Below are 12,028 nucleotides of genomic sequence, written 5' to 3'. Positions count from 1 at the left end.
ATATGACTTTATATGAAAGTCTGTTTATAATACATGTAACACATTACTACATGAAGAAATGTACTGCATACAAATGTGCATATTCTTTTTCTGTGTAGCTACTACAGTATTGACTTTTCCCAGTAAACTTTGACCTACTGTTGAATTGGAAATCTAAAAAGCTCAGTGTGATACACAACAGCATTCAGCAAAACACAGATTAGTATATGAGAAACATTTCCAGGGTTGATGGTGAAAAAACATTTTGACCAGTACGGCTCACACAATGACAGAATAACTTTTCATTTTGGTGGCATTGGCCAACTTACTGACACAATAACTAGCTTTTGAAGCATGAACGAAGTGTTTTGGGTGAGTTTCTACCTTTTGCAGACACACTTTAGAGTAGTGATGCCCCAAAAAACAGTTGTGACAATTTCACATTTAGAGAAAGTTAAGACAAATGAGACAAAACGACTGAGAAAAACTGTTTTCAAATTTTCCAGCATTGAGCTGCTACTAGACACAAGGCACCTGATTGGACGAATGCTTTCCCTCGTGGGCTGCTGCTCCCAGCTTTCAAACTGGAACCAACATGGCGGCTCGTTTTGAAACTTTCTTCTCTTATTTCATGAAAATAGTTCACCGAAATGTATTTCAGAAAATATTTTATGCCAGAAGTAAGCCATGAGGTTGATGAATCTGTCAGCGTTTAGGTTAAACGGTTAGTTTAAAAGTTTCTGGGAGGATCCAGGAGCGGCAATCAGGGGCCCCTGATTTGCGTAAAGTAGCCTAAACCTCGGACGACGTGACCTCTCGAATCGCGCCGCCACTCTACCAGAATGCATTACACGGCTGCTTACATAGACAATGAATGGGAAGCGTGGAAAGGATGGAGACTGTGGACACGAACCATTACTGGATTTAACATTACAGACATGACCACTGACTATTTCTGTAACAATTTAGCAACAAATTCACAGACTGACCGAACACGGTCCAGCCATGTACTCAGTTTGGACCGAGTCTTGTTTTATTGTTGCTGACAGAAATGGTAAATCTTTGATTTGGAGTTTGTTGCCTTCTCTCTGGCCATTTGTGTTGATTCAGCATTTGAGTGAATCCATTTCATGATGTATTGTATTTGATTAGCCAAGTAAGTAACATTGGAAGAAGTTTGGGGCATTTAAACCTCTAAGCTGTTTGCTTTTCTGTGAGTTTGATTCACAGTTGTTGGTATTTCCAGTAGAATTATGTGACATTTTTATCAGGAGTACATTTGATTACTGTTTGTTTGCAGTGATTTTTACAGCAGGTGATAACTCAACAGGATGTTTTGTTAATATTTGAGTTGCATCTACTCTCCATTGCAGGTTTAAATTTCAGTTTTGTCTATCAGAAATACAAATGATATGCTTCTTTAACAAAACAACAAAACTGGATCCTTGAAAATACCTTTATTGTTCAGAACCAAGAGATACCAACAGTGGTGCTTTCAAATGAAGCTGGTGAGCTCGTGTTTACATCACAGGAAGTCGTGTACACAATATGCGTGGCGTTCAAGTGGTTAAGTCGTGAGAACACTGTTGCTAAGCAACGGCAATATTAACATTACTGTCAGCGTCTAGAAGCAAACAGAGGCTAACAATCTAGCAAGCTAGCAAGTGGGTAACATAATGCAGGAAATGCAAAGACATAATGACAGAGGAAGAAGATGAGGCCGTTGGGAATATCAACATTTTCCTCAGACATATTATAAAATTTCGAAGAATTACAATATACAACTAAAACGACAATATATTAACTCATTGAAAAATGAACCTCCATGGCCTCCGCCATTTCTGAAAACATCAACAAACACGTCACAAGTCGTGAATTCGGCGCTTTCAGAAACTTAATAAAACAACAAGACTGGATCCTTGAAAATAACTTTATTGTTCAGAACCAAGAGATACCAACAGTGTATAAAAATAAATTAAAGACACAAAATAAAGACAGGAACAGAAAACATACATTTCCCCCGTGTTCGGAGGGGTCAAACAACTCTTTTGGTGCCACACAAATCCATATGGCAATGAAAGTATGATGTGCGCTTATAATAAGTTACTATTAAATAGTAGAATTCAGACGTACAGAAGGACAATACACTGGAACAACAGTGTAAGAACGTAGTGCTGTTAGGACAGCATGTGAAAGGAAACATTTCCTATTCAGATCAGCAGTCTTGACTTGGTGCCACGATGAGCACCGTGAGGAATGTTCTACGATTTCTACAAGTTCATTTACTTCATCTCAACATCGCCAGCCCAATTTAAACATTTTCAGAATAATAATCTCACAAAAATGGAAGGATTTCTAGCTAATGAAACAAAAAAAATCATGGTAGAATCAAAATCATTCAGCAGCAAAAAAATTATCAGAGGAGAATTGTTCCTCTTTCAAGAAGTCGTAAGGCTCCCCCCTCAAAGAAGGGGGTCGAGTTCATCGCTATAACAATGACGAGATGTTAGAATTACTGATATGTTGTTCTTGAATTACCAACATTCTCCTTCAGACTTTTTCTCCCCTCTTTACATCTGCTTCACCCTCTGCTCCAGCTGCTCCAGCTGCTGGGCGACCTCGTTGGGCAGGTCGACGTTCACCTGCGTGGTGAAGTATTTCCTCACCTCCTCCACCTCCTTCTGCCAGAACTCCTGATCCAGGGAGAACAGCTCTTTGAGGTCCACGTGGCCCTGCAGCCCCTGGAGGTTCAGGGAGTCGCAGCAGGGCAGGTAGCCCACGGCGGAAGGCGTGGCGCCGGCCTCACCATTCACCCGCCTGAACATCCAGTCCAGCACGCGGATGTTGTCTCCGAAACCGGGCCAGAGGAATCCGGCGGTGGGGCTCTTGCGGAACCAGTTGACGTGAAAGATCTTGGGGAGCTTGGCGCCGGGGCGGTCGGCCATGCTCAGCCAGTGAGAGAGGTACTGGCCGAAGTTGTAGCCGAAGAAGGGGCGCATGGCGAAGGGGTCGTGCATGATCATCTTGCCTGCGGAAAAGAAGGGAGGAGAGAATGGGTGAGTATCGTTTTAGTTTTATCTCCTGGGACACAAATCCAGTGTTGGTCAGGTTGCTCAGACGTAAACCAACCCGTTCTCACTCCCAACCTTACTGATGCTTGGTCAGTGCCCCTCGGCGTCTGATACCGACGCACAGAGGCACCCTTTAGCGTCTGTATGAGACGCAACTAACTCCAATGCAAACCCATCCGTGTCAGTATTAGACGGAGAGCAACTGACTTAGTATTTAACAGTGAGAAGTCTGCTAAGGGTGGGTGGGAAGTTTACGATGGATGGGACAAACAACACAGGACTTATTTGAATAATTGGGAACTTCGAGACTGAAAACTTTATACAAATGAAGTGTTGTTCGAAGGCTAATCAATGTCTTAGCGATCAATCCTTCATATTCTCAGGATGAGGAAACTCCTTAAAATCCATTGAACAAATGGTGGTTAGATTAGAAAACGAGTATCTTGTCATTGGAAAGATTAGAAAACTGACCTTTGTGTTCGGCTGCAGCGGTGGCCTCCGACCTCATGGCTGCTCCGACAAACACTCCGTGCTGCCAGCTGAAAGCCTCGTAGACCAGAGGGACACCTGAGAGGAAGCAGTCAGATTAGTATCATCTCATTATTATCTCATATTCATTGCATCTTCTTCCATTCCCTTCTCTCAGCACATTGTCTCTATCCTCTTCTCTCAGTCTACCAGTGTTCTTTCCACTCAGCTCACCTTGTGGCCTGCGCCCTCCGAAGATGATTGCCTCGATGGGGACTCCCTCCGGGGATTCCCACAGTGGGTCGATGATGGGACACTGCCCGGCCGGAGTGCAGAAACGAGAGTTGGGGTGAGCACAGGGTTCACCTGGGGGGAGAGAGAGAGACAGGAAGGTAAGCTTTATTTCAAAAGACTTTGACCTTTTGTAAACAAAGTGCATGCTCATCGCTGTATAAATTGAGAAAAAGAAGCTCTATGGATGAACAAACTCGTACCATCCTCTGAACTCCAGGGCTTGTTCTTCCAGGAGGTCAGGGTGACTCCCTCCGGCAGTGACTGGTCCATTCCCTCCCAGTACACACCGCCATCGCTGGTCTCTGCAACATTGGTGAAAATGGTGTTCTTGATGATGGTCTCCATGGCGTTGGGGTTGGTTTTGACTGAGGTGCCGGGAGCAACTCCGAAAAAGCCGTTTTCAGGGTTGATTGCACGTAGGTTGCCTAAAGCAAAAATATAAAGAACAGTTAGTTATTATTATTATTTGTAATTTGAATGTCCTCGATGGCAAATTCAACTTCACAAAGTCTCTCACCTTGGTCGTCAAACTTCATCCAGGCGATGTCGTCTCCCACACACTCGACTTTCCAGCCGGGCAGCGTGGGGCAGAGCATGGCGAGGTTGGTCTTCCCGCAGGCGCTGGGGAAGGCTGCCGCCATGTACTTCTTCTCCCCAGCAGGGTTGGTGACGCCCAGGATCTGAGTAGCAGGAACATTTGGTTTAGTCAGGTTGTTGTGGGACGTCCCTTTGATATGTTATCATATGTTACTATTATGCTCATTCCTTACCAGCATGTGCTCGGCCAGCCAGCCCTCCTCTTTGGCGATACGTGAGGCGATGCGCAGAGCGAAGCACTTCTTCCCCAGCAGGGAGTTTCCTCCGTAACCGCTACCGAATGAGACAATCTGCCTACGGTCTGGGATGTGGGCAATCAGCGTCTGCTCGGGGTTACAGGGCCAGTTGTTCATCAAGGGCGCTGAAAGACAAATGATTGATTTGAATCAGTGGAGGACGGAGGAACGTTTGAACATAGTAATCAGTAGAGTAGTAGTAGTAGTTAACTAAAAACCCATTGACTTCCAGACAAGGGAACAGGAAGTGCTAAAATGCTGACTCATTTCTGGGTTTTAGGACTCCTTCCTGTAACACTCTATACAAGTAGTAACAGTAGTGGTAGCAGTACTGACAGCATCATAATCAGTATTAGTAGTTGTATTAGAATGGTAGTAATGTTAGCTACTATGCCTTTATCATTAGTAAATACATTAATAGTAGCATTAAGTCATATTAATTTAACTAATAAGTTAGTTTGTTAACGTACTTTTGAGCGGCAGAGGACAGCCGACGGAGTGCAGACAGCGGACGAACTCGCCCGTCCCCAGAGCGGACAGCACGGTATTCCCCATACGGGTCATCACCCTCATACTGGCCACCACGTAGGGAGAGTCCGTCAGCTCCACTCCGATCTTAGAGAGGGGGGAACCTACTGGACCCATGCTGAAGGGAATCACGTACATGGTGCGACCTGAGGAGAGAGAGGGAGAGAGGCGGAGATCAGCAACGTTTAAGGCTGTTGAAACATTCATTATTGAGTTTAAATATTCTCTAAATCGAGTCGTTCTCTGCGGTACCTTTCATGCAGCCGGGGAACCGCTGAGCCATCGCTTTGTCGAACTCTTCTGGGGACATCCAGCGGCCCAGCTGGCTGACCCCGCCGTCCAGCGGCGTGGGCACCGTGTCCCTCTGGTCCCGGGTCACGATCACAGTCTTACTCTCCACGCGGGCCACGTCTCTCGGGTCGGTCCTGGCCAACCAGCTGCAGGAAGAGGAAGGAATGGAGAAATTGTCATTTTGCGAAATAGAGGGACAAGTTTAACAATGTCTTTTGTGAACCTCACATCTGTTATGCAATATTGCGCCAGCACATGTTCGTTTGACGGCTGCTGCTGCTCCGGTGTGATCTCACTGAACGAACTGGACATACTGGTTTGTCAGTATGTTGACCTTTGGCACGTATGTTGTTTATTACAACAGCTGACGACGACTAAGTGATACACTGACTGGGTTACAGTGAGTTATCACCATCTTGGTTACAGAAACAACCGCAGCTGATCCATTTAAGATCTGTTATTGTTTCACAGACCACATATGTTAATTTCCACCATCCAACCTACCAGTTCTCATATTTGTTGAGCTTCTTGATCATCCCCTGCACCTCCAGCTGGGTCAGGATGGCACGGTTCTCCTCATCGGAGCCGTCGCAGATGTGGAGGGAGTCGGGCTGGCACAGAGTCACGTTGGCGTCCACAAACTCCTTGACGGCCGGGCTGAGGGCGCTGAGATCGCCCTGCAGGATCCTGGGACCGTTCTGGTTCTGGGAGGGAATCTGAGGAGGCATGGTGGTGGTGGAGTCTGGAGAGCGAGCCGATAGGCAAGACGAGAGGAAGTTTAGGAGAGGATGAGCCTGCATGGGGAAAAAAAGAAAAAGAAAGTTTAGCACATGATTCTAATAATGTCACACCTAATAAATGTTAGATTTCACCTCCTTAATTGAATTTTGCATATTAAAGTCTACATCACATTTCAAGGAGCTGCTGCTGCCTCCAGCTCAGACAGACTCAGAGTGATGTAACAGCATCCCTGTACATGATATCCTCTATATCCCTCCTCACATTACACACTACAGAAAACAAAGAGCGTCAGGTTACCTTCAGTAGTTTGTTCGGAGCAGAGAGAGTCTTCAACTCGGCCTCATCAGTTGAGGTGTCTTTGTCGGCTGCTTTCAGAAGAGTTGTTTCTGCTTCTTGGTCAGATGTATCTGCTGTGAAAAGTTTGTTCCTTTTATATCCTGGGATGTCCCACTAGAGGAGGGAGAAGGGAGGAGGAGGAGGAGGAGGGAGGAGGAGGGAGGAGGAGGGAGGAGGTAGAGGTGGAGGCTCGTCCTCTGTGTTATTTGCATGAACCTGTTGTTCCCTGCAGATCTGAAAAACAGCGTGTTACAGGCCGCTGGCCAATCATTTATCAGCAGCGGGACGTAATGTTGTCTTCATGTAACCGGTTCCCTCTCGACGCTGATAGCCAGGCTCACATCCCAAAGAGAGAAAGACAGTTTTGTCCTCGCCAACGCCGGCACTATAATCTCGCTCTCTGGAACAAACTAGTTCCTGAGAGGGAAACGGCAGCCTGATAATGTCTGTGTGTATGTACACTTTGTTCATTCACTCTCTCAAATCAGGCTAAATTTCCGCGCAACCTGGATAAAGTCAGAACTGTACTGTAAAAATACAACATGAAGTAGACATGTTTGATGTGTTCAAACCTGTATTCTGTTCTCAGGTGTAAAAAAAAAGTACTTTTTTTTCCACTTTTCCACTGAATCGGCTCAATTAATTGCCACCAAATTCATAGATTCCTTTACCTTTTAAACTGTTTTTAATAATTAATCGTCTTTCAACGAGAGGATATCGTGGTTTAGCTGTGATCTAATGTGACGAAGCAATTATGTAATATTAATTCTGTCTGTGTGGAAACCTCCCATCCTCTCGCAGCAGCTGCTCTTGACCTTTAACCCACATTACTAAGTGATGTAAATTCAGGGTTTGACATCGTCAGGCCGCTGTGTGATGTGGGCAGAACCTCGGCTTGCCTCCCTTTTTATTGGCTGACAGGCAGAGGCTCGACCTTGTGTGGTCAAAGGTCAGCCGGTTGAATGTATGTATGTGTGTGTGTGTGTGTGTGTGTGTGTGTGTGTGTGTGTGTGTGTGTGTGTGTGTGGACTCTCTGAATGAAGACATATTTAGCCTTTAAAGGTAAAAGAGTTGCAGTGACGTTAGAAGTATTAATAGATTCACTTATCAAAGTAGTAGTGGTAGTTAATAGTAGTAGTTACAGCAGTAATAGTTCTTAAGATCGGACTGAATTAAATATTGCAAAAAAGGGCCACATAAAAAATAAGTAAAAACACAATGAATACAAGGTGTATCAAGGTGTAATAAGTAAAAAAAATCTGCCAATGGAAGAGGTAAAAATTCACTTATAAGATTTCTTGAAATAAGATGTAATATTTAGACCTTTTAAGATAAAAAAAAAATCTTGAAATTAGCTGGGAAACTCATTTTGAGCTACAGTTTATTTCACCAGTATTAGGAAGTGTTGTGTGTCAAAATAAGCCTGTAATGCAAAAAAGTAGTATTTTAAAGAGAGCATATTTCCATGTGTTCCTATTCAATTAGATTAAATTGATCCCTCCTTTATTTAAGTGTACGCATATTTATTTTATTTGTCAAACGTGAATTGAATTGAATTTTTTATTTCTTTTATTTTGAAGACTTTTCTTTCCCCTCTTGGTTTTTTCGTTTTTGATATTATCAGTTGTATTTGTTGAATGCAAATGAATGTGTGATTCTTTCATTTAAATGGAAATGAGCATTTACACAATGGTGTGCTTAACATATAATAATAATAATAATAATAATAATAATAATAAATCAATAAATATTCTTTAAAATCCTTATTATAATTGAAAAAAAAGTTTTAAAAAACTATTCTGATATATTTGAGTGTAATAATATTGTCTCAAAAGCTTTTAAAAGAAGCCATGGTGATTAATTACATATTTATTATGATTTAACTAGTATTATAATTATGCAGCACATGTTTAGTTAGTTATTTATAAATATTGTAGTAGACGTGAAGGTCTGACAGTCTGAGTATTATTATTATTTTATACTGTATAAATATATTATGTATATAATATATTTTATTTTTTGCTTTTTTCATTATGTATATATGCAGAATTATGGATCTGGTTTATATTATGTGTGGTGTTTTGTATGTTGTACTTCTAGTGGTAGCAGTAGGACAAGTAGTTGTAGTTGCAGAAGGAGATGGACAAGTGTCGTAATAGTTTTACTGTCTTGTACTGGTAGTAGCAGCAGTATTAATCCTGTACTAGTAGTAGTACCATTATAGCAGCAGCAGTAGTTGTACTACTAGTAATAGTAGGAGGAGGAGGAGTGGTGATTGTAGTTCTAATTTAGGTACAGATGTTATTTCTGAAAACAATATTAGTGTTAATACGGCAGCTTTTTGGGGATTTAAATTTCATGCTTTGTACTGCTGAGCAGGCCGATGTTGAGGTGCCTCGTTGTGGCGTTTGGACTCGACCTCGACGCCGACGCAGCAGCCAATCATAACTTCACAGAGAGTCTGACTCAACGCTGCACCAGAAGGTGAACTGACAGGAAAGCAACCTGCACAATAATGACACTTAAAGTTACACAACAGCCTCTGCTCAAGTGTTTTATTATGAACAATATTCAGTCAATGGTGCAACAGTCAGCAGTCATAAAACACAGACAGCCAGAAGATTTTTAACCCGGCCGCTAAACTTTAATGACACTCACGTTTGATAACAGAATGATGAACGCTGAAGACAGATGAGATGGTAGCAGCGACAGTATAGTGGGGGATAGTGACATTTGTGCAGAAGTACTTAGAGAACGTCCCAGATTCCCACATGCTATTTAGTATCTTTGAAACCTTAGTATGAATAGTACACAAATTCATAGAAATAGAATTTGGAGTAGAACGGACAGTCACATTCAAATCAACGTAACAGGATGGTCGGAGTTGCAGCCATTTTTATGTGTACCATTGCCATAGCGGCCGTTGTAGTGGGCTAACTACTACTACTACTATTTTGAGGTTTTGCAGTAACGACTAAAACGAGCAGTGGAATTGTAACGTTATGAAGCACAGAGAGCCGGAGGAAATCAATATTCATCCAGCGGAGGAAAGCACAGTGCTATCACCAGCTGAGTGATAACTTTGTTCGGTTCGTTTTCTGTAACGAGTGAGGCGTTGAAGCAAGCTAGTAATTTTAAGCCAAACCATGATGGTTCTTTTATTTACTAAACCTAACCAAGTAGTTTTGTTGCGTTTCTGTTTTGTTTCAATTTGTTAATCACGTGTTTAAGACCGACCCCGTTCTCACTCCCAACTCGTTAAATACCGCCGTTGATTATACGGCATTGTTGAATACTCGATTCTGATTGGTTAATCACGGCATTCTGCGGTCTGTTATTTCTTTATAACAGACCGTTGCTATGTATAACAGACCGTTGCTACGGCGCAGTTCTTAATGTAAAGAAACCCCGACAGGGGTGCAGCATCGCCCTGTCGGGGTTTCTTTCACAACAATGACCCGCTAGCTGTACATTATCCCTTACTTGGTGAGCGCCCCTCGGAATTGGAGACCGACGCACGGAGGCACCCTTTAGCATCAGTATGTGACGAACCGGGCTTTCAACTAACTCCAATATAAACCCACCCCCGGCGTTAATTAACAGTCGGAGCAACTGACGTAGTATTAATAGCGTGAGAGTCCATTCGGGGCGGGAGGAAAGGGAGGGGAGGGGAGGGGAGGGGAGGGGAGATGGATGGGTCAAACACAAGACTTTTAACCTGGATACCGCTGTTCGTGTCCCGTGCGAAACTAAAAGTAACGTTGACTTATTTTGTTACGTGACTCGTCGGTATCGTCAGTCCCGTGAGTCGCTAGTCAGTGAAGTTAACGTCAACCACGACCGTTTCATAACCCTAACTAAGTGGTTGTGATGAGTTGGGAGTGAGAACGTGTTGAATTAGTCGTATGGAAAAAAATGCCCCCCTAATTCTAGGGTAATTTCCTTGAACTATGGCATCACTTGCTTTACATTTGCATTGCATTAAAGTTGAATATGTTCTTCTAATAAAGTTAAACAGCAGGCAGCCCTTTGACCCCCCTGTATCACATACAATAAGACCTCTGTATGGACGGTTTGTCTCTCAGGATTAAAACACGATTCACTCAACAGAGATTTGAACACTTCTCAGCCTCTCTGTTGACGACTTTATCATGCAGCTAGATTAGAAGAACATCAGCTAGTCGTATGTGAGGGACCATACGAGGAAACTCCCCGCTATCTACACAACACAGATATTGCGTTCAAAGGAAATGCTTTGAAAACCGAGGAAGAGTTTATTTATTTAGCAACATGTAGGGGTTCTACTTAAGTAGGTTTACTTGAATTAGCAGCAAAAGCAAATCTTAAAATGAACACTATAAAGGCTTAAAGTGTTAATACTCAAAATCTCTCAAATAACAATTCTAACCACAATGTACTTGTTTAAAAGTACAGCTGGACTTCTACTCCTGTGGAAGACTAGTGGTGTAGAATGTAAACACTTTTGGTTTGTTTAGAAGTGGAATATGAAATTTTTGTTTTTGACCAAAAATTATGCTGAAAATTAATATTGCACAATTATGAACATTTGCCAACAAGAATACTATGCCTCACACGGGGCACCATTTGTAAGGGATTTACAAATGGGACAGGTTTGGTTATTAGCTAATTAATAAATAATATTCATAGAATTATTATTATTAGTAAGAATTATCAATAAACATTAATAATGAACGGGGCACCACCCTGGAATCAGGGACCAATAACCAAAACGTTAATCCAGTCTCATAAGGGGATTGTTCACTCCAAATGCCAGTATTTAAGCACTACTTTACATTTAGGAGATGAACGGTGAAGGGTGAATCCGAGCACTAACTCTCATAACCAGCCGTTATTACAATATGAATGTACAATAAACACAGACAACTGCTATTTAAAATAAGACCATTTATTTAAATATAGTGATCTCAATCAACAATAAACACTCTAACAACATTAATCTAAATCAATAGTTATTACAGCAGTAATTACTAATTAACAACACTTTTAATAAACAAAAGGATGTTCTACAATGCAGCTCTAAGCACTAAACTAGAATTAAACAAAACACAAAGTGAGAGAGAGAGGATGTGTGTGTGTGTGTGTGTGTGTGTGTGTGTGTGTGTGTGAGTATGAGAGGAGGTGTGAAATGGGAGCGTGTGTGTGGAGGAGGAGCAAAGGACGCTCGAGGTGGCGTCACCACGTAAGTGGCTATGTCACGTGAGGGAGGGGTTGCTCGAACGTTACAGATCACGCCCAAACGGGATGTGAAAGTCCCGCGTGATCAGTAAGGTGGGAACGTGAGGAGGCGTATCTACGTGTGTGTGTGTGGTGAGGGAGGAGGTGCTCTGGTGGCGGAAGCGCCACGGAAATTACCGACTGCGTACGAACGGGAGGTTTAAGTCCCACGTGTCGGCAAAGTGTTTGTTTGTATGTGGTAGAAGTGGAGGGAAAGAAAGGCGGGGAGCG

At 42.7% G+C, this 12,028-nt stretch overlaps 1 protein-coding gene across 1 annotated transcript; it reads right to left on the bottom strand.

Moving 5' to 3' along the window:
• Positions 1–1,895: 1,895 nt before the first annotated feature.
• On the bottom strand, positions 1,896–6,653 carry pck1 (phosphoenolpyruvate carboxykinase 1 (soluble)). Its single transcript, XM_074647654.1, has 10 exons — positions 6,503–6,653; positions 5,969–6,258; positions 5,426–5,610; positions 5,116–5,319; positions 4,583–4,770; positions 4,330–4,492; positions 4,013–4,237; positions 3,753–3,884; positions 3,522–3,617; positions 1,896–3,007 (listed from the first exon to the last, which is right to left on the bottom strand). Exons 2-10 carry the CDS (start codon positions 6,190–6,192, stop codon positions 2,550–2,552), a joined length of 1,875 nt encoding a protein of 624 aa, XP_074503755.1. The 5' UTR covers positions 6,193–6,258; positions 6,503–6,653; the 3' UTR covers positions 1,896–2,549.
• Positions 6,654–12,028: the final 5,375 nt, after the last annotated feature.

This window comes from Sebastes fasciatus, chromosome 1 (genome assembly GCF_043250625.1).
Source record: "Sebastes fasciatus isolate fSebFas1 chromosome 1, fSebFas1.pri, whole genome shotgun sequence".
Classification (NCBI taxonomy): Eukaryota; Metazoa; Chordata; class Actinopteri; order Perciformes; family Sebastidae; genus Sebastes; species Sebastes fasciatus.
Note: the sequence above shows the minus strand (reverse complement) of the source record. Positions and strands in the feature narration are given on the sequence as shown.

Excerpts from the sequence above, each read along its gene's own strand:
- pck1 (XM_074647654.1), bottom strand. The coding sequence starts at position 6,192 with ATGCCTCCTCAGATTCCCTCCCAGAACCAGAACGGTCCCAGGATCCTG. Across the intron at positions 4,493-4,582 it reads GGCTGGCCGAGCACATGCTG|ATCCTGGGCGTCACCAACCC; the intron begins GTAAGGAATGAG and ends CCTGCTACTCAG. Across the intron at positions 3,618-3,752 it reads CGGAGGGCGCAGGCCACAAG|GTGTCCCTCTGGTCTACGAG; the intron begins GTGAGCTGAGTG and ends GCTTCCTCTCAG.